This window comes from Penaeus japonicus, unplaced genomic scaffold (genome assembly GCF_977035675.1).
Source record: "Penaeus japonicus unplaced genomic scaffold, GWHDUDI00000001_assembly GWHDUDI00000017, whole genome shotgun sequence".
In the NCBI taxonomy this organism is placed as follows: Eukaryota; Metazoa; Arthropoda; class Malacostraca; order Decapoda; family Penaeidae; genus Penaeus; species Penaeus japonicus.
This window is the reverse complement of record NW_028234419.1, coordinates 7,068,121-7,088,120: the sequence shown is the minus strand read 5'-3', so window position 1 is coordinate 7,088,120 and position 20,000 is coordinate 7,068,121. Positions and strand designations below refer to the sequence as shown.

Here is a 20,000-nt window from a genome sequence, read left to right as displayed (position 1 = left end):
CTCTCTATATATATATATGTACTTTAACTTATATGAACATGTATATATACATATGTATGAATATATGTATTTTTCATGTAACTTATAAGAACATGTATATATACATATGTATGTAATATATGTATGTGTGTTGTGTTGGTACAAGTGTCTATTATATATATATATTATATATAATATATGTATATATATGTTATATATATATATATATATATATATATATATATATATATATATATATATATAGAGAGAGAGAGAGAGAGAGAGAGAGAGAGAGAGAGAGAGAGAGAGAGAGAGAATGAGAGAGGGGGGGGGGGAGATTAATTTTGTATTTTGTGTAAGCCCACAGTACATGCAAATAAACACATCTGTATCAGTAGCATCATGAAGTTATGAATACATATCCAATTTTTATATTATGCAGCGTATACAGTACATACATTTTATGTTAACATGTGCGTGTGAGGTTATGTTCTTGAAATTTTACGTGTTTGTTTGTTACAAGGAGTGTGCATATATGGTGTGGTTTCATTTTTCCAGGATATTAACACTCAAAGTCATATCTCTTTTTCATTATTTTGAAGCTTTGGTATAAGTCTATGCCCTGTAAACACATTCGGCTGTATGAGGAACTACATTGAAAGTAGAGAAGTCGACTCCGTTCCTGCGGAACACGGAGGCGCACTTGTCACTTGCGGGGCCGGAGTTCTGTGGGGTACGGGAGAAGACGAAGCCGAACTCGGACTTGTAGTTGTCCCAGTCGATGCAGGAATAGACGCAGGCGTAGTTCTCGTAGTCGGTCTCGATCACTTCATAGGGAGCGGCGAAAACTGTTCATGAAAGGAGAATCATTAGTTACAAGCAATATATATATACATATATATATATATATATATATATATATATATATATATATAAATAAAATATGTTTGAACCAATATGGGGGAAAATGTTACCCACGTACCAGTAGGGAAATCAATGAGCATGTGGGCAGCTGGGAAGTCCTTGGTGGGGTAGATCTTCCCCTGCAGTCTCAGGTACTCGTTGTTGGGGCTGAATCCGGCTGTGGTCACCTTGAAGCCGTAGTCGGAGTCCGAATAATCGTAGTTGGAGTGGATGCAGCGAGTGTATGGTTGGTAGGCATTATCGATGATCTGGGTTTGGTACCACCGTCCGGAATACTGTTGGGGATTGAATCTTGGTATCAAACTTTGAGATAATTATGAAGTATTTAAATAAAAATAAAGAATGAAGATATCATTCAGAACTAAGATAATGCACAGCAATTTACCCTGCGGAGGTCGAAGTTGTCTTGATTAGCCACTTTTGCACAGTTTCCAGGAACTACGAAGTCTGGAATACCGTCGGCAGCAACAACAGCCACGAGGGCAGCAGCAAGGAGTGCGTTCAACATGATGGCTTATACTGTGTGATTTCTGACGCAAGTTCTATGCTTTATGTGTCTTGATGCTTATGCAATACAAAGATGGAGGAGGAGCTTCGAAGATTACAAATGTCGTCGTTAGACTTTACTATGAAACATTTTTATATCTGTTCTATGGATTGTCCTTTATGCCATCAATGCCTCTAGATTAGCACTTCACGGAGTTATATACTGGAAACAAAAAGTGTAATGTATTTCCTTTAGATTTGCATTGTAATTAGAATATATATACATAGGACTTGTGCAACGTTACTGACCCACATTTTCTATATAAAGAAGCATCCGAGCTTCCTTGGCTCCACTGGCATAGCAAGAACACCATGAAGACTTCGCTGCTGTTCCTTGCTCTCGTGGCGGTCGCTGCTGCCGACAAAATCCCCGATTTCGTCGTGCCGGGGAAATGTCCTGCTGTTGACGAGAAAATCCTCTATGACCAACAAAAACCTAATCATTCGAAAGTAAGTTTATTGGACATATGCTTAGTCTTAACATTAATGGAACAGTGTATTCTTTTTTTTTTCAAATATGTGCAACATATATTACTGCATTTTTTGTAATTACAGTATGCTGGTGTATGGTATGAAATTGCCATTACGAACAACCCATACCAACTGATCAAGCAGTGTGTCCGCAATGAATATAGCTTCGGTAAGTGTTTTTATAGTTGCAAAACTAGTTTTAAGTTACCCATATATTTTGCGTGCACACTTGGTATTGCTATTTACTATTTAAACAAATCGCAGATGGAACCTTTCGTTTTATTGTTCTTGCATGTATGCATTTTCATAGTTTTTAAACTAAACATAAAATAAATAAATAAATATTCGCAGATGGAACCAGGTTCACGGCAAAGTCCACTGGTGTTGACGCCAAGGGGAGTGCAATCACACGCAATGGCCAGATTCTGCCAAATCCTTTCGGAGAACCTCATCTTTCCGTGGACTACGAAGCATGTGAGTATTAATGATTAGTTGTACGCAAATAGATATGTTTACTTCATTTCTTGAAAGTGTTGTTTTGTATGATATGAATAACGGTACAATTTTCCTCTTTCCAGCCTGGATTGCTCCCTACGTGATTCTGGACACTGACTACGAGAACTTCGCTTGCATCTACTCCTGCACTGGATATAACTTCGGCTACTACTCTGACTTCGCCTTCATCTTCTCCCGTTCCCCAAGTCTCTCTGATAGATATTACAGGCGTTGTGAATCCGCCTTCATGAACATCGGTGTTGACCCCTCTCGTTTCACGAAAACAACTCAGGGTTCATCTTGCCCTTACAACAGCCATAGGTCATGGTAAAATATTAGGGAAGTGTTGATATATGGATGAATACCATACCATTGAATAAAATCAGCTATAAAAAGGTCCCTTTTCATTTCGAGTGCCTTACACATAATTTCAATCAAAGTCATTTCATAGAATGGATTGTACACACACACATACACACATAGGTATATATATATATATATATATATATATATATATATATATATATATATATATATATATATATATGTAATATATATGTTATATATATATATGTGTGTGTGTGTGTGTATTTATACATATATATATATATATATATATATATATATATATATATATATATATATATATATATATTTTAATATATATGTATATATATATATATATATATATATATATATATATATATATATATACATATATATGTATATATATATGTATATACATATAGATACATATATATATTTATAATATATATATAATATATTCATAATATATATATAATATATTTATATAATATATATATATGTATCTGTATATATATACATATATATGTAAATATATATATATATATAAATATATATATATACATATATATATACATATATATATATCATCAATAATAATTATCAATGATAACGATGATGATAAACATTATGATAATAAAATGATAGAAACAATGATGAAAGTGATAATAATATAATAACGATAATGACAAAGACGATGATGATAAATTATAATAATAAAACAATGATGTTTACACTTATAATGGAAATAGTAATAATTATAGTGATATTCAATAAGACTTATAATAATGTTATTATTATTAAAGATCATAATAATAATACAAATAATGATATTAGTGATAAAAATAGCAATGGTAATAACAATGATAATGAGGAAGATAACAACAAAAATGATGATAATGATAATGATGAATGAGTAAGACAGTAAGAGAGTAAGATACTTACAATAATAATGACGATGATGATAATGATGACAATGTCAAAAATAATAATAGCAAAGACAATAATAATGATGATAATGATCATGATGATTATATTAAAAATTATATTGAGGGTGATAACGCCGATGATAAAGGAAAATAATACTTATGATAATGATAACAGAAATAATGATAATGATGATGGTAGAAATAATAATAATGATAACAACAATTAATTGATAATGATAATAACAATAATCCGAATTTCGAACAAATCAAAGATAAGAAAAAGTTGAGCCAAATTCTGAACCGCAGTCACCACGTGTTGATACATACTATATTCGTTCTGTGTGTGTGTGTGTTTACCGTTAGTCTGCAATTTCAATGTGCAAGTAACTGTTTTGCATGACACTGCTATTACGAAGAAGATGATTCAAGCCACAGCGTACGTGATTCTTATCCCGACTGTACTATCTTGTGTATTTATGTAGGTATATTTTTTTCATGTTGTTTCTGTAGACTATGATGTATAGGGCTGTGACAGGTGAGAATAAGAGCATTACATATATTTTTGTTTACATATATACACAGTTGGTGCTTTCATTAACGCACACATACACATACATACACATAAACATACACACACATACATACACCCACAACCACACAAATATATATATATACACAAACATACACACATATGCACACAAGAACACACATGATTATGAACAATCACACATTTTAATGAATATTTATGAATAAAGGAGTAAATTCATATATACATATAGGAATATATATATATATATATATATATATATGTATATTTATATACATATATACATACATATACATGTATATATATATACATATATTATATATATATATATATATATATATATATACGTATATATATATATATATTATACAATATATATATATATATATATATATATATATATATATATACATATCTACAACATACACACAATACATATATATATATATATATATATATATATATATATATATATATATATATACATATTTGTATGTATATGTATATATATATATATATATATATATATATATATATATGTGTGTGTGTGTGTGTGTGTGTGTGTGTGTGTGTGTGTGTGTGTGTATACATATATATATACATAAAACACTTGTGGAAAGTGTCGTTATTGCAGCCTCCATAGGTGTACGGGGTCTGCTACTCAGAAACCATCAACACCTTCCTTATATAACCATCTGGTGGAGTGTATACCAAATGATGATATGGCGACGGCCTTCGTTGTCACAGACTGGCGATATATTTACCTACTGTCTAACTCCATCCTTTCGTCTTACGCCACACAGAGCTGTACTTTATAGTTTTAAATATTGGTAAATATATATGACTTTTTATGACCATAAGTTTCCGTATCCCCAAGTGGCTGAAATCTTCCCCAGCATCATTATACCAACGGGACCAAAGATATGTGGATGTTTGTAAACACATACCCACATACAAGCGTACAATGTGTACAGTGATTGTGTGTTGTCACGATATGTAACAAGTTTGATAGCAATATCTGTCATTTTGAAACTTGTAGATGCATTTAGACACCACTTAAAGACTAGTTTGCTGAGTTTATTATATTAGTTAATATGACCTAATAAAAAAAAACATCAAAAATATGCCATAACTTGACGATAATAATCATCCTCAGCGTAGTGTAGTGCGATCACTTTCCAGATTCTGTCGTCTTATAAACAATTTCTTCTCGGGGATACTGATACATGTTGTAAGTTCCAATTATACTTCATCTATACAGGATACCTGTGACATGTTTACAAAGAAATATAGAGGACTGTTATCTTATGCCCGATAGACACATTCAGCTGTATGAGGAACTACATTGAAAGTAGAGAAGTCGACTCCGTTCCTGCGGAACACGGAGGCGCACTTGTCACTTGCGGGGCCGGAGTTCTGTGGGGTACGGGAGAAGACGAAGCCGAACTCGGACTTGTAGTTGTCCCAGTCAATGCAGGAATAGACGCAGGCGTAGTTCTCGTAGTCGGTCTCGATCACTTCATAGGGAGCGGCGAAAACTGTTCATGAAGGAGAGTCATTAGCTGTAGGCAATATATATATGTGTGTGTGTGTGTATGTGTTTATGAAAGGAGAATCATTAGTTGCAAACAATATATATATGTGTGTATGTATGAATACATGACAAAATATCTAACTCACGATTCTACCATATGTTGTTATCAGTTTGGGACAAAATGTTACCCACGTACCAGTAGGGAAATCAATGAGCATGTGGGCAGCTGGGAAGTCCTTGGTGGGGTAGATCTTCCCCTGCAGTCTCAGGTACTCGTTGTTGGGGCTGAATCCGGCTGTGGTCACCTTGAAGCCGTAGTCGGAGTCCGAATAATCGTAGTTGGAGTGGATGCAGCGAGTGTATGGTTGGTAGGCATTATCGATGATCTGGGTTTGGTACCACCGTCCGGAATACTGTTGGGGAAACGATGGTAGTAAGACTTTTACACAAGCATAGTGTAATTAAGTGATGACAAAAAAAAATGATTCGAAATTGTTGTAATGAAAGACAACTTACTCTACGAAGATCGAAGTTGTCTTGATTCGCTACTTTTGCACAATTTCCAGGAACCACGAAGTCTGGAATACCGTCGGCAGCAACAACGGCCACGAGGGCAGCAGCAACGAGTGCGTTCAACATGATGGCTTGTCGTGTGTGACATCTAATGGTGAGTCCTGCTCTTTATATCTCAAGTAACGCAGGAGGCGGAGCTTCGATCATGACGAATATTAGTTTGAGTTTTTGATAGTTTGTAGTCTTGTGATTTAATCAATGTATTTTGATTAAATCCTAATTAATGGACTAGCACATTTAAAAGGTTTATAAGATACTGGAACTTACAACGTACTTTTCAATAACAGTGATTTGAATAAAATATTGCAACGTGACTAGTCTCTTTCGGCCACTCTTCATATATAAAGACGCTCGACAATCTGTTACAGCATTGAGATAGCAAGAGCATCATGAACACGTCGTTGCTGTGCCTCGCTCTTGTAGCAGTCGTCGCTGCCGACAAAATCCCTGACTTTGTCGTTCCAGGGAAATGCCCAGCGGTAGACGAGAGAAGTCTCTTTGAGCAACAGAAACCTAACCATCAAAAGGCAAGTTAATTTAAACATATTGATTATGTAATAAATATACACAAACACACACAAAGACATATTTATACGTATATGTGTGTATGCTTGTATGCATATTTATGTATAACAAAGATTTTTTTCTATTTCTATTTTTTCAGTATGCTGGTACATGGTACGAAGTTGCCATTACAAACAACCCATACCAACTGATCAAGCAATGCGTCCGCAACGAGTATACTTTCGGTAAGCAGTACTGCTTTCATATTCTCTTGAATTGTTTTAATTCTGATTATATGTATTATTCATTGATTTTAAACGAAATATAAACACAAAAATGCATTCACAGATGGAACCAGGTTCACTGCAAAGTCCACTGGCATTGACGCCAAGGGGAGTGCAATCACACGCAATGGCCAGATTCTGCCAAATCCTTTCGGAGAACCTCATCTTTCCGTGGACTACGAAGCATGTGAGTATTACTTATAAGGTGTACGTAAATAGACATAAAACAAATATGCATAACTGATTCATGCAAAGAAGTGTTTTATATGCTATAAAAACGACACGATTTTCCCTTTTCCAGCCTGGATTGCTCCTTACGTGATTCTGGACACTGACTACGAGAACTTCGCTTGCATCTACTCCTGCACTGGATATAACTTCGGCTACTACTCTGACTTCGCCTTCATCTTCTCCCGTTCCCCAAGTCTCTCTGATAGATATTACAGGCGTTGTGAATCCGCCTTCATGAACATCGGTGTTGACCCCTCTCGTTTCACGAAAACAACTCAGGGTTCTTCTTGCCCTTACAACAGCTATAGGTCTTGGTAAAGCGCATATACGAATGCCTATCACATGTCATGAAATAAACTCTGTACTACAGTTATCATCTTTTCATTACTCAATACAAAAGGAGACCTGTATATGTATATAAACACGTACAAAAAAGATTAATATATAAATACATTAATGAAATATGTTGTCGATAATTGAATAAACAGACAGAAACACACACACATACACACACACACATACACACACACACACACACACACACACACACACACATATATATATATATATATATATATATATATATATATATATATATACAGTATATATATATATATATATACATATATATATATATATATATATATATATATATATATATATATATATATATATATATATATATATATATATATATATATATATATATATACTGTATATGCATATATATATACATATATATCAACACAATTATTTCAGAATCATCCTATATAACTTCTATGTTGTATTTTTCCTAATCATTTCGACTTCTTTTGGCTGAGCTGATGCTCGTTCTTGCATTTAAGTGACATACACTCGTGCATATGCGTACACACAGTCACACGCAAATGCATACTCTTTGGCCGCACACACACACACAGTACCCACGCATGGACCTACATTTTACTGGATCTGTCCATCTGTTTTATATATATATATATATATATATATATATATATATATATATATATATATATATATATACACACGTTTACGTGTGTATGTGTGTGTACATGATTAAATAATTAATTATATATAAACATATGCATGTGTGTGTGTGAATGTATGTATGTATATTTATATAATCATATAAATTTACATATTATATATGTGTGTTTGTCTCACATATATGAACACATAACATACACAGTACCCACACACATACTCGTATTTCTCTGTCTCTTCCTGTCCCTATTTTACTGTCTCTCTCTCATTATCTTTATCTCTCTCTCCACACACATATATGTATATATGTATATATATTTATGTATGTGAATATATATGTATATATATATATATATATATATATATATATATATATATATATATATATATATATATATATATATGCATGTATAAAAGTACATGCGTGTCAAACATATATATGAATATATACATACATATGGAGAGAGAAATGTGAGATCAATGTTGTATTTTGTATAAGCCCTCAATACTTGCAATAAACAAATATGCAGCAGTAAGATCATAACGTTTAAAGGACATATCCAATTTATATACTAGTATAACTAGACATATATAGATCATCTGTTAGCATGTGTCTATGTCGTTATGTCCTTGGATATGTACGTTTTGTTTTGTGCATTGAAGTGTGCATATATGGCATGGCTGCTTTTTCCAGGATATTAACATTCAAAGTCATATCTCTTTTTCATTATTTTAAAGCTTTGGTATAAGTCTATGCCCTGTAAACACATTCGGCTGTATGAGGAACTACATTGAAAGTAGAGAAGTCGACTCCGTTCCTGCGGAACACGGAGGCGCACTTGTCACTTGCGGGGCCGGAGTTCTGTGGGGTACGGGAGAAGACGAAGCCGAACTCGGACTTGTAGTTGTCCCAGTCAATGCAGGAATAGACGCAGGCGTAGTTCTCGTAGTCGGTCTCGATCACTTCATAGGGAGCGGCGAAAACTGTTCATGAAAGGAGAATCATTAGCTGTAGGCAATATATATATATATATATATATATATATATATATATATATATATATATATATAACTAAATATTCCACCATATGTTGTTATCAGTTTGGGACAAAATGTTACCCACGTACCAGTAGGGAAATCAATGAGCATGTGGGCAGCTGGGAAGTCCTTGGTGGGGTAGATCTTCCCCTGCAGTCTCAGGTACTCGTTGTTGGGGCTGAATCCGGCTGTGGTCACCTTGAAGCCGTAGTCGGAGTCCGAATAATCGTAGTTGGAGTGGATGCAGCGAGTGTATGGTTGGTAGGCATTGTCGATGATCTGGGTTTGGTACCAGCGTCCGGAATACTGTTGGGGAAACGATAATAGTGAGATTTTTACACAAGCACAGTGTAAATATGTGATGACAAAAAAAATATATAACTCGAAATTGTTGTAATGACAGAAAACTTACTCTACGAAGATCGAAGTTGTCTTGATTGGCTACTTTTGCACAATTTCCAGGAACTACGAAGTCTGGAATACCGTCGGCAGCAACAACAGCCACGAGGGCAGCAGCAAGGAGTGCGTTCAACATGATGGCTTGTCGTGTCTGACATCTAATGGTGAGTCCTGCTCTTTATATCTCAAGTAACGCAGGAGGCGGAGCGTCGACCATGACGAATATCAGTTTGATTTTTTTATCCCTTTTATCAGTGATATAGCTGATAGTCTTGTGATTTAATCAATATATTTTGATCAAATCTTTAAAAAATGGACTACCACATTAAAAAGGATTACAAGGTACTGGAACTTACAACGCATCTTTTCAGTATCAGTAATATGAATAAGACATTACAACGTGACTAGTCTCTTTCGGCCACTCTTCATATATAAAGACGCTCGACAATCTGTTACAGCATTGAGATAGCAAGAGCATCATGAACACGTCGTTGCTGTGCCTCGCTCTTGTAGCAGTCGTCGCTGCCGACAAAATCCCTGACTTTGTTGTTCCAGGGAAATGCCCAGCGGTAGACGAGAGAAGTCTCTTTGAGCAACAGAAACCTAACCATCAGAAGGCAAGTTAATTTACACATACTAATTATGTGACCAATATACACAATCACATTTATATATATATATATATATATATATATATATATATATATATATATATATATATATACATATATGTATATACATATATATGTGTGTATGTGTGTGTATGTATATTTATACGTATGACTGTGTGTGGGTGTGGGTGTGTGTATGTGTGCATGTATATGTATTAATGAATAACGTAATGGATTTCTTTCTAATTAAATTGTAAGTTTCTATAGCTCACATTTTTAAAATTTCAGTATGCTGGTACATGGTACGAAGTTGCCATTACAAACAACCCATACCAACTGATCAAGCAGTGCGTCCGCAACGAGTATACTTTCGGTAAGTTTTAATGGCGTTTTCAAATTATCTTAGATTAAGTTTTATTTCCGATTGCATGCATTATTCACCGTTTTTAAATGAAATATACACACAAAATTGCATTCACAGATGGAACCAGGTTCACTGCAAAGTCCACTGGCATTGACGCCAAGGGGAGTGCAATCACACGCAATGGCCAGATTCTGCCAAATCCTTTCGGAGAACCTCATCTTTCCGTGGACTACGAAGCATGTGAGTATTGTTGAGTGTACGCAAATAGACATAAAACAAATATGCATAACTGATTTATGCAAAGAAATCTTCTATATGGTATAAAAACGACACGATTTTCCCTTTTCCAGCCTGGATTGCTCCCTACGTGATTCTGGACACTGACTACGAGAACTTCGCTTGCATCTACTCCTGCACTGGATATAACTTCGGCTACTACTCTGACTTCGCCTTCATCTTCTCCCGTTCCCCAAGTCTCTCTGATAGATATTACAGGCGTTGTGAATCCGCCTTCATGAACATCGGTGTTGACCCCTCTCGTTTCACGAAAACAACTCAGGGTTCATCTTGCCCTTACAACAGCTATAGGTCTTGGTAAAGTGCATATACGAATGCCTATCACATGTCATGAAATAAACTCTGTACTACAGTTATCATCTTTTCATTACTCGAAACAAAAGGAGTTCTGTAATATCAATAAGATACTTTACAAATATTTCAATGAGTAGCTCTATATGTATATAAACACATACAAAATACATTAATATATAAATACATTAATGAAATGTGTTGTCGATAATTGAATAAACAGATAGAAACACACACACAAATACGCACAAACACACACACACACACACACACACACACACACACACACACATATATATATATATATATACACACAAATTTTACCTCCTTGACCGGGATTTGAACCCGAGCCGTCAGATTGACAGACCCAGTCCTGAATCCTGAATGCTTACTGCATTCTACCATCTTTCTCACATAGATATAACCTCGGTAACCTGATTTGGGACTTGAATTTCTGATTCATTGCTGTCGAGTGCCCAGGGGAATTGTCTGTAAAACCTCGCTATCACTGCTCTGCTATGAGCAAATAGCTAATTTCCATGACGGTTGTAAGGCGTCTGGTTAAACAATTCTTTTAGTGGGTCGTGTGATCTATTGGATTCAGGGCTGAGTCTGTCAATCTGACGGCTCGGGTTCAGGTCCCGGTCAGGGAGGTCAAATTTGTATCTCTATATTAAATGCGTTTTTGCATTCTACCATCTTTCTTACATAGATATAACCTCGGTAATCTGATTTGGGACTTGAATTTCTGATTCATTGCTGGCGAATGCCCAAGAGAATTGTCTGTAAAGCCTCGCTATCACTGCTTTGCTATGAGCAAATAGCTAATTTCCATGACAGTTGTAAAACGTCTGGTTAGACAATTCTTTTAGTGGGTCATGTGGTCTATTGGACTGAGGGCTGGGTCTGTCGATCTGACGGCTCGGGTTCGAGTCCCGGTCAGGGAGGTAAAATTTGTATTTCTATATTAAATGTGTTACTACATTCTACCATCTTTCTCATATATATATATATATATATATATATATATATATATATATATATATACATATACATACATACATACATACATATATATGTAAGTACGTATATATGTAAATATATATATATATATATAAATATATGATATATATACATACATACAGTACAAACATTTTACATACACACACACACACACACACACATATATATATATATATATATATATATATATATATATATATATATATATATATATATATATATATATGTATATATATATAATCATATATATATACATATATATAATCATATATATATACATATATATAATCACATATATATATACATATATATAATCACATATATATATACATATACATATATATACATATATAGTCATATATATATACATATATATAATCATATATAGTCATATATATATATACATATATATAATCATATATAGTCATATATATATATACACATATATATAATCATATATATATATATATATATATATATATATATATATAATCATATATATATATATATATATATATACATATATATATATATAGTATATATATATATATATACAGTATACATACATACATACCTATATATATATATATCTATATATATATATATGTATATATATCAATATATATAGATATCTAACTAAATAATACATATGTTGTTATCAGTTAGAGGAGAGAAAATGTTACCAACGTACAGTAGGGAAATCAATGGCATGGGGCAGCTGGGAAGTCTTGGTTGGGGTTAGATCTTTCCGCGGCCGTCTCAGGTACTCGTTGTTGGGGCTGAATCCGGCTGTGGTTACCTTGAAGCCGTATCATCGTAGTTGCGATCGTAGTTGGAGTGGATGCAGCGAGTGTATGGTTGGTAGGCATTGTCGATGATCTGGGTTTGGTACCAGCGACCAGAATACTGTGGGGAACAAACGGTATTAACACTTCTCCATAAACATAAAAGAGTTATGTTATAACTAAAAATATTCGATTTTTTTGTAATGACAGAAAACTTACTCTACGAAGATCGAAATTGTCTTGATTGGCCACTTTTGCACAATTTCCAGGAACCACGAAGTCTGGAATGCCGTCGGCAGCAACAACGGCCACGAGGGCAGCAGCAACGAGTGCGTTCAACATGATGGCTTGTCGTGTGTGACATCTGATGGTGAGTCCTGCTCTTTATATCTCAAGTAACGCAGGAGGCGGAGCTTCGATCATGACGAATATCAGTTTGAATTTTTTATTCCTCTTATTAATGATACAGCTTGTAGTCTTGTAATCTAATCAATGTATTTTGATTAAATCCTAAAAAATGGACTACCACATTAAAAAGGATTACAAGGTACTGGAACTTACAACGTATCTTTTCAGTATCAGTAATATGAATAAGATGTTACAACGTGACTAGCCTCTTTCGGCCGCATTTCATATATAAAGACACTCGACAATCTCTTCCAGTATTGAGATAGCAAGAGCATCATGAACACGTCGTTGCTGTGCCTCGCTCTTGTAGCAGTCGTCGCTGCCGACAAAATCCCTGACTTTGTCGTTCCAGGGAAATGCCCATCGGTAGACGAGAGAAGTCTCTTTGAGCAACAGAAACCTAACCATCAGAAGGCAAGTCAATTTACACATACTGATTATTTATACACAAACACAAATACAAATATATCCATATATATATGTATGTGCATGTATGAATATATATATGTATACAAACACACTTACTTATATATATATCTCACATTTCTATATTTTTTTTATATGCTGATATACATATTGCCCGTATTGCCTTACACAAATAACAATACCATATGATTCGGCATACTAAATATCTTTATTTATGCAAATATCTTAGATATAATGCATATATATTTATAATATATCTATATATTAATATATTATAAATATTGCATGCATATATATATGGCCATATTAAATATATATATACATATTTATTCACAGATGCATATAGATTATGTAGTATGTTGAGTGTACGCATAAATAGAATAAAACATATATATATAATATTTATGCAAATTTATTATCTATATATATAAAACATACACGCTATATCTACTTCCATATATGTGGATCTATGATATACTATATATAGGCGTGTTATCTCACATATATGGAACACATACACATACACAGTACCACGTCCTCGTTATTTGCTGTTCTCTTTATAATCCGCTTCATGAACATCGGTATTATATATATATAGATAATATATTGTATATATTATATATACAGCTATATATCTTGGTAAAGTGCATATACGAATATAACACATGTATGATATAAATGTATATAATGTATATACTTTTATTATATATATATATATAATATATAAATATAGTCCAATATTATCCAATATTAATAAATAGATTGTCAATATATGAATAAAAATTATAAATATATGGATAAATAAATAAGTGTAACAATATATATACGTATTATATATATATATATATAATATATATATATATACCATATATATATATATATATATATATATATATATATATATATATATATATATATATATATATATATATATATGTATGTATGTATATACATATATATGCATACATATGTAAGTGTATATATATATTTATGTATATGTATAGTGTATATTTTCTTATATACATATATTTACATACATTTATATGTATATATCTGTATGCACACACACACACATATATATATACATATATCAAGGTCTTATTTGTATACGAATTTATATACTACTATAAATGAAATTAATTATAGCATTATAAAACTTAAACTTCCATGTTATGTGATTTTGGTGACCCTCTTAATCATTTCCCTAGGTCCCGAGCTGCATCGTCCTTGGGCATTCGGACCAGTTGACCGCATCCCAAGAATTGGTCATTATCGCGTTGGCCATTCACAGCCGAGTCGGGCAGCTCCCTGCCCAACGAGAAAGAGTCACAGTTGCCCCTCCAAGTAACCCAGTATCTCTGCTCAAAATATATCATAGATAGATTTATACAGAAATAGTTCGACCTTCAAGTCGAGAGGACCTCCTCCTCAAGAATTCCAGGTTGAGTTGTGTCTAGTGCCTTTAGTGACTTAACTCATATACTGTGCATTGTCTGTGTTTTCCTTAGTGTTCTCGATATACTTATAGCTTAGATCTCGTTAGCTTTGCGATAGGCTTAGCTCCCCTTCGCGTGTACATATTGTGCCCCTTATTGTAAATAATGTTCTATATATATCTTGATTTATAATATATTGTTAATGTTTTTAGCTACCGCGTTTAACATCATCCCTTTATATATTATGTGTGGGAATTAGATCAATCTCTGCTCGCCACATATTCGGGTGCCAGGGACGGGACCCGTCTTGCCCATCACACAAAAAGGTGTCAGTATTTGGGATATATACCTTTTACACAAACAGGTTGTAGTAGGGACATCTTATACCCATCACAACATATATATACATATACCTATATATATACATATATACATACATACACACATGTGCGTGTATGTATGTATGTGCGTATATCTATATCTATCTATCTATCTATCTATCTATCTATCTATATATATATATATATATATATATATACATATATATGTACATATACATGTATATATATGAATATATATGAATATATATATATATATATAAAGTATGTTTATATATGTTTATATATTATATATATGGATACAAACAAACACTCCACACACACGCATACACACACACACACACACACACATATATATATATATATATATATTTATATATATATATATATATGTGTGTGTGTGTGTGTGTGTGTGTATGTATGTATGTATGTATATATACATATACATATATATGTATATATATATCACATATATGAATGTATACACAAGATGAAACCAGTGCTTAACTCCACCAGTTGTGCTACACAGTTCTATACCATTCAATTGGCCGTCAACTAGCAATTCTCTCATATGTGTATTTCATTTTGTACATGTTTTGTACCTTGTTTTCGTTCTGTTTATTTTGTTTTTATACATGTAGCTACTGATCTTTGTTGATATTGTAAACCGTATTTTACGCATTTCACCCAAACCTGAAAGTGCTTTGTTAATTCATTTTAGCACTGATGATGAAGACTTGCTCTTTGGATTTTTTTTTTTTTTTTTTATATATAAAAAAATCAAAGTGAAAGAAATTTATCAACAGCCTTGGCCCTACTCTTCATTATAGGACTACGTTTCCCTAAGGCAAATCATACAGATGTATCTGTGAAGGTATTTATATACATATGTGCATGCATATGTGCATATATGGTATGGGTTCTTTTCCAGGATATTAACACTCAAAGTCATATCTCTAATCATTATTTTGAAGTTTTGGTATAAGTCTATGCCCTGTAAACACATTCGGCTGTATGAGGAACTACATTGAAAGTAGAGAAGTCGACTCCGTTCCTGCGGAACACGGAGGCGCACTTGTCACTTGCGGGGCCGGAGTTCTGTGGGGTACGGGAGAAGACGAAGCCGAACTCGGACTTGTAGTTGTCCCAGTCAATGCAGGAATAGACGCAGGCGTAGTTCTCGTAGTCGGTCTCGATCACTTCATAGGGAGCGGCGAGAGCTGTTGATGAAAGGAGAATCATTAGCTGTAGACAATATATATATATATATATATATATATATATATATATATATATATATATATATATATATATATATATATATACATACATACATACATATATATAAGTGTGTGTGTGTGTGTTGGGGCTGAATCTGGTTGTGGTCACCTTGAAGCCGTAGTCGGAGTCCGAATAATCGTAGTTGGAGTGGATGCAGCGAGTGAATGGTTGGTAGGCATTGTCGATGATCTAGGTTTGATACCAGTTTGATTGAATCTTGGTATCAGACTTTGAGATAATCATGAAGTATTTAGATTTTAAAAAATGATATTATTCAATACTAAGATAATGCATAGCAATTTACCCTGCGAAGTCGGAATACCGTCGGCAGCATCAACAGCCACGAGGGCAGCAGCAACGATTGCGTTCAACATGATGGCTTGTAATGTGTGATTTCTGACGCTTTATGTGTCTGGAAACTTATGCTATACAAAGGTGGAGGAGGAGCTTCGAAGATAACAAACGTTGTCGTTAGACTTTACTATAATTCCTTACTCTGACAGATGACTTTATATACACATGGGTACATATGTATATATATAGATAAATCTATATATATGTACTTATATATACATATATGTGTGTGGTTGTGTGTGTGTGCGTGTGTGTGTGTGTGTGTGCGTGTGTGGGTGTGTGTGTGTGTGTGTGTGCACTCTATGAAATATTTCTGCGTCCTAATATTTCTACACTGACACTGTCGACTTCGGATAATTAAAACTCTATTTAAATGATTTCCCAAAATTGTAACTTCTCTCACACTCTCATTTATAAAATTCCGTACTCAGTTTTCTTCCAACTGATTTTTATACTTCTGTCTTTCATAATGGGGACTGGTCTCTTCTCCTTTCTAATAAGATGTCCATTGTAAGGTAAAACAGATAGGAGCTATTAGAACCCTGATGAAGTCCAACATGGACAGAGGTCCAGTCTGGCAATCCCATGCTGCTTCATACTTTGATTCTAGCCCTTCCTTACAATTGTTTTCAATAACCGTAAACGCTTCTTTATCTTCTTGCATGCCAGATGTTTTCCCTTTTGTTCTTACTTTAACCGCTTTTTGCACCTCTTCGTTCCGCCACCAAATTTTTATTTCTTCTGGGGCAATAGTACAGAGGCATTACCTAATCTTCCACGCTCAACTTTCTAATCACTTGACTATTTTCTTCCCACCATTCTTGCTCTCTCTCAGATGGTCTTGTCCTGTCCAACACTTTCTCCTCAAGATCTCCTTTTAACCGCTGGTCCTGTAATATCCACCATTAAGCTTTTGGATTAAATCATAGCTTTCTTTTCATTCCGCCCATTAATTCCTCGTCTAGTGTATATCTTTTGATAGTCCCACCATCATTCATTTCTTGGCCATTTGACCCTTTGTAGATCAGTTTACAGCCGGCCCCAGCTCTGTCGTCTTATCGCCCGCCCGTCTCCTGTACACACTGTACTTCTATCCTCATGTCCAACAGCTCTGCTCCTTACTCCAAGCTTGCCAATCTAGTTTTTTTTTCCAATAGTATCAAGTCAGACTGCCCAAAAGTACCAGATTAACAGAAAGCGGACTAAAATTCAAGTTACTTACTAAATTTACTGGATTTATTTCCCCTTCTTCCTGGGATTCTTTCATAGTTACTCATGTCGATGGCCACTTCTCATACATTTTATCCACTAGTCGCAAGGAGGGTTGCCAAGATGTGCATTACACAAAAGTAGCAGAGATTTACAGTGACTTAATCCATTCAGGGTGTCAATATCGTTTTTTGTCTTTATATTCGTCACCAGAGAGAAGATCCGCTCTGCTTCAGTAGATGAATGGCAGTGACATAGGTTCATGACTAATCTTGAGAGATTGAGGAATCCGGGCTCATCACCACACTTCTCAAGTGAAACTGCATACCAGAACTTTTCAGGCTCATCTGATGTTTGCTCAGCTTTCAGAGCTCGTATTTCTCCTACTTTCACCGTTAGTTACCGTCATTCATTTCATATGCATTCTCTTCAACGATGTTGGAAAATTCTACAGCCAGGGCTATAAGGGATTTAAGTTTTCCCTTGACATACATTTACTGGGCCTCTTACTTCAAGCAACTCTAGATTCCTGAACAAATTAGAGGACAGGAATCGCATTTTCTTTGACAGAGCAACAGAGAAATTTAGTGTTCTTATATGAAACTAAATCTCTCCTATTTGTCTCAACCGCCTGGTAGCTCACCGGTAGTGTGTCGACTTCACATCCCTGTGGTCGGTAAATCGAGCCCCGTCCAAACTCGTGAGTTTCCACTGTCACCTGGCGGTTACTGACGTAACTGGACACTGTGTTGGGTAAGGACCAAGCTCAGATCTCGTCAATATTCGTGACACATTCTCTCACGAGTCAGCCCACGCTGACACAGGCGGGCTCGCCTCAGTGCATAAAATCCCGGCGTAGCATCTGCTCCGCAAATCTGGCTTATCCTTATCCTTATCTTCTATTTATGTTGGTAGAGTGTTTCTTTTGCCTGGCTCGCCCATAGGTAGGGAGCCTCGCAAATTTCCGACATAAGGCAGGCGTGTGTGAGTGTGTGTGTATGTGTGTGTTTATAAACATAATAAAAAAAAGTCACACAGACATATAAATATACGTGTTTGTGTGTGTGCATGTGTGTTCGTGAGCATACACTTCGTGCTATATGTGTGTGTGTGGGATTAAAGTATTGGTTAATTTTTGCAATGTAGATCTTTATCAATGAAGAATTATTTTAGCTTTCGGGTAATAAGAGAATAAATGTAGTTTTTCAATCTTTATTTCATATTATATAATAAGCATCCATAAGCAAGCGAAGTCTAATGATTCTCCTTTCATCATCAGCTCTCGCCGCTCCCTATGAAGTGATCGAGACCGACTACGAGAACTACGCCTGCGTCTATTCCTGCATTGACTGGGACAACTACAAGTCCGAGTTCGGCTTCGTCTTCTCCCGTACCCCACAGAACTCCGGCCCCGC

The 20,000-nt window shown here is 34.5% G+C and overlaps 6 protein-coding genes and 2 pseudogenes across 7 annotated transcripts; 3 read left to right on the top strand and 5 right to left on the bottom strand.

Annotated features, from left to right (window-relative positions):
- Nucleotides 1-554: 554 nt before the first annotated feature.
- LOC122242235 (crustacyanin-A2 subunit-like) lies at nt 555-1,448 on the bottom strand. The gene is made up of 3 exons (XM_086545918.1): nt 1,289-1,448; nt 962-1,178; nt 555-827 (listed from the first exon to the last, which is right to left on the bottom strand). Exons 1-3 carry the CDS (start codon nt 1,409-1,411, stop codon nt 595-597), a joined length of 573 nt encoding a protein of 190 aa, XP_086402044.1. The 5' UTR covers nt 1,412-1,448; the 3' UTR covers nt 555-594.
- A 284-nt stretch (nt 1,449-1,732) lies between these two features.
- LOC122242227 (crustacyanin-C1 subunit) lies at nt 1,733-2,810 on the top strand. Its single transcript, XM_042999482.2, has 4 exons — nt 1,733-1,899; nt 2,005-2,089; nt 2,272-2,394; nt 2,499-2,810. The coding sequence occupies exons 1-4, from the start codon at nt 1,762-1,764 to the stop codon at nt 2,744-2,746; spliced, it is 594 nt and encodes a 197-aa protein (XP_042855416.2). The 5' UTR covers nt 1,733-1,761; the 3' UTR covers nt 2,747-2,810.
- A 2,634-nt stretch (nt 2,811-5,444) lies between these two features.
- On the bottom strand, nt 5,445-6,422 carry LOC122242236 (crustacyanin-A2 subunit-like). The gene is made up of 3 exons (XM_086545915.1): nt 6,266-6,422; nt 5,946-6,162; nt 5,445-5,753 (listed from the first exon to the last, which is right to left on the bottom strand). Exons 1-3 carry the CDS (start codon nt 6,386-6,388, stop codon nt 5,521-5,523), a joined length of 573 nt encoding a protein of 190 aa, XP_086402041.1. The 5' UTR covers nt 6,389-6,422; the 3' UTR covers nt 5,445-5,520.
- A 259-nt stretch (nt 6,423-6,681) lies between these two features.
- On the top strand, nt 6,682-7,714 carry LOC122242225 (crustacyanin-C1 subunit-like). The gene is made up of 4 exons (XM_086545912.1): nt 6,682-6,849; nt 6,987-7,071; nt 7,175-7,297; nt 7,412-7,714. The coding sequence occupies exons 1-4, from the start codon at nt 6,712-6,714 to the stop codon at nt 7,657-7,659; spliced, it is 594 nt and encodes a 197-aa protein (XP_086402038.1). The 5' UTR covers nt 6,682-6,711; the 3' UTR covers nt 7,660-7,714.
- Nucleotides 7,715-9,036: 1,322 nt separating this feature from the next.
- LOC122242242 (crustacyanin-A2 subunit-like) lies at nt 9,037-9,935 on the bottom strand. The gene is made up of 3 exons (XM_086545914.1): nt 9,776-9,935; nt 9,453-9,669; nt 9,037-9,309 (listed from the first exon to the last, which is right to left on the bottom strand). Exons 1-3 carry the CDS (start codon nt 9,896-9,898, stop codon nt 9,077-9,079), a joined length of 573 nt encoding a protein of 190 aa, XP_086402040.1. The 5' UTR covers nt 9,899-9,935; the 3' UTR covers nt 9,037-9,076.
- Nucleotides 9,936-10,213: 278 nt separating this feature from the next.
- LOC122242231 (crustacyanin-C1 subunit-like) lies at nt 10,214-11,390 on the top strand. The gene is made up of 4 exons (XM_086545911.1): nt 10,214-10,379; nt 10,662-10,746; nt 10,855-10,977; nt 11,088-11,390. The coding sequence occupies exons 1-4, from the start codon at nt 10,242-10,244 to the stop codon at nt 11,333-11,335; spliced, it is 594 nt and encodes a 197-aa protein (XP_086402037.1). The 5' UTR covers nt 10,214-10,241; the 3' UTR covers nt 11,336-11,390.
- A 1,637-nt stretch (nt 11,391-13,027) lies between these two features.
- Nucleotides 13,028-13,513, bottom strand: LOC122242237 (crustacyanin-A2 subunit pseudogene; annotated as a pseudogene). The gene is made up of 2 exons (XR_015191760.1): nt 13,353-13,513; nt 13,028-13,254 (listed from the first exon to the last, which is right to left on the bottom strand). The product of XR_015191760.1 is annotated as a crustacyanin-A2 subunit pseudogene (transcript).
- Nucleotides 13,514-16,690: 3,177 nt separating this feature from the next.
- LOC122242238 (crustacyanin-A2 subunit-like) lies at nt 16,691-17,396 on the bottom strand (annotated as a pseudogene).
- Nucleotides 17,397-20,000: the final 2,604 nt, after the last annotated feature.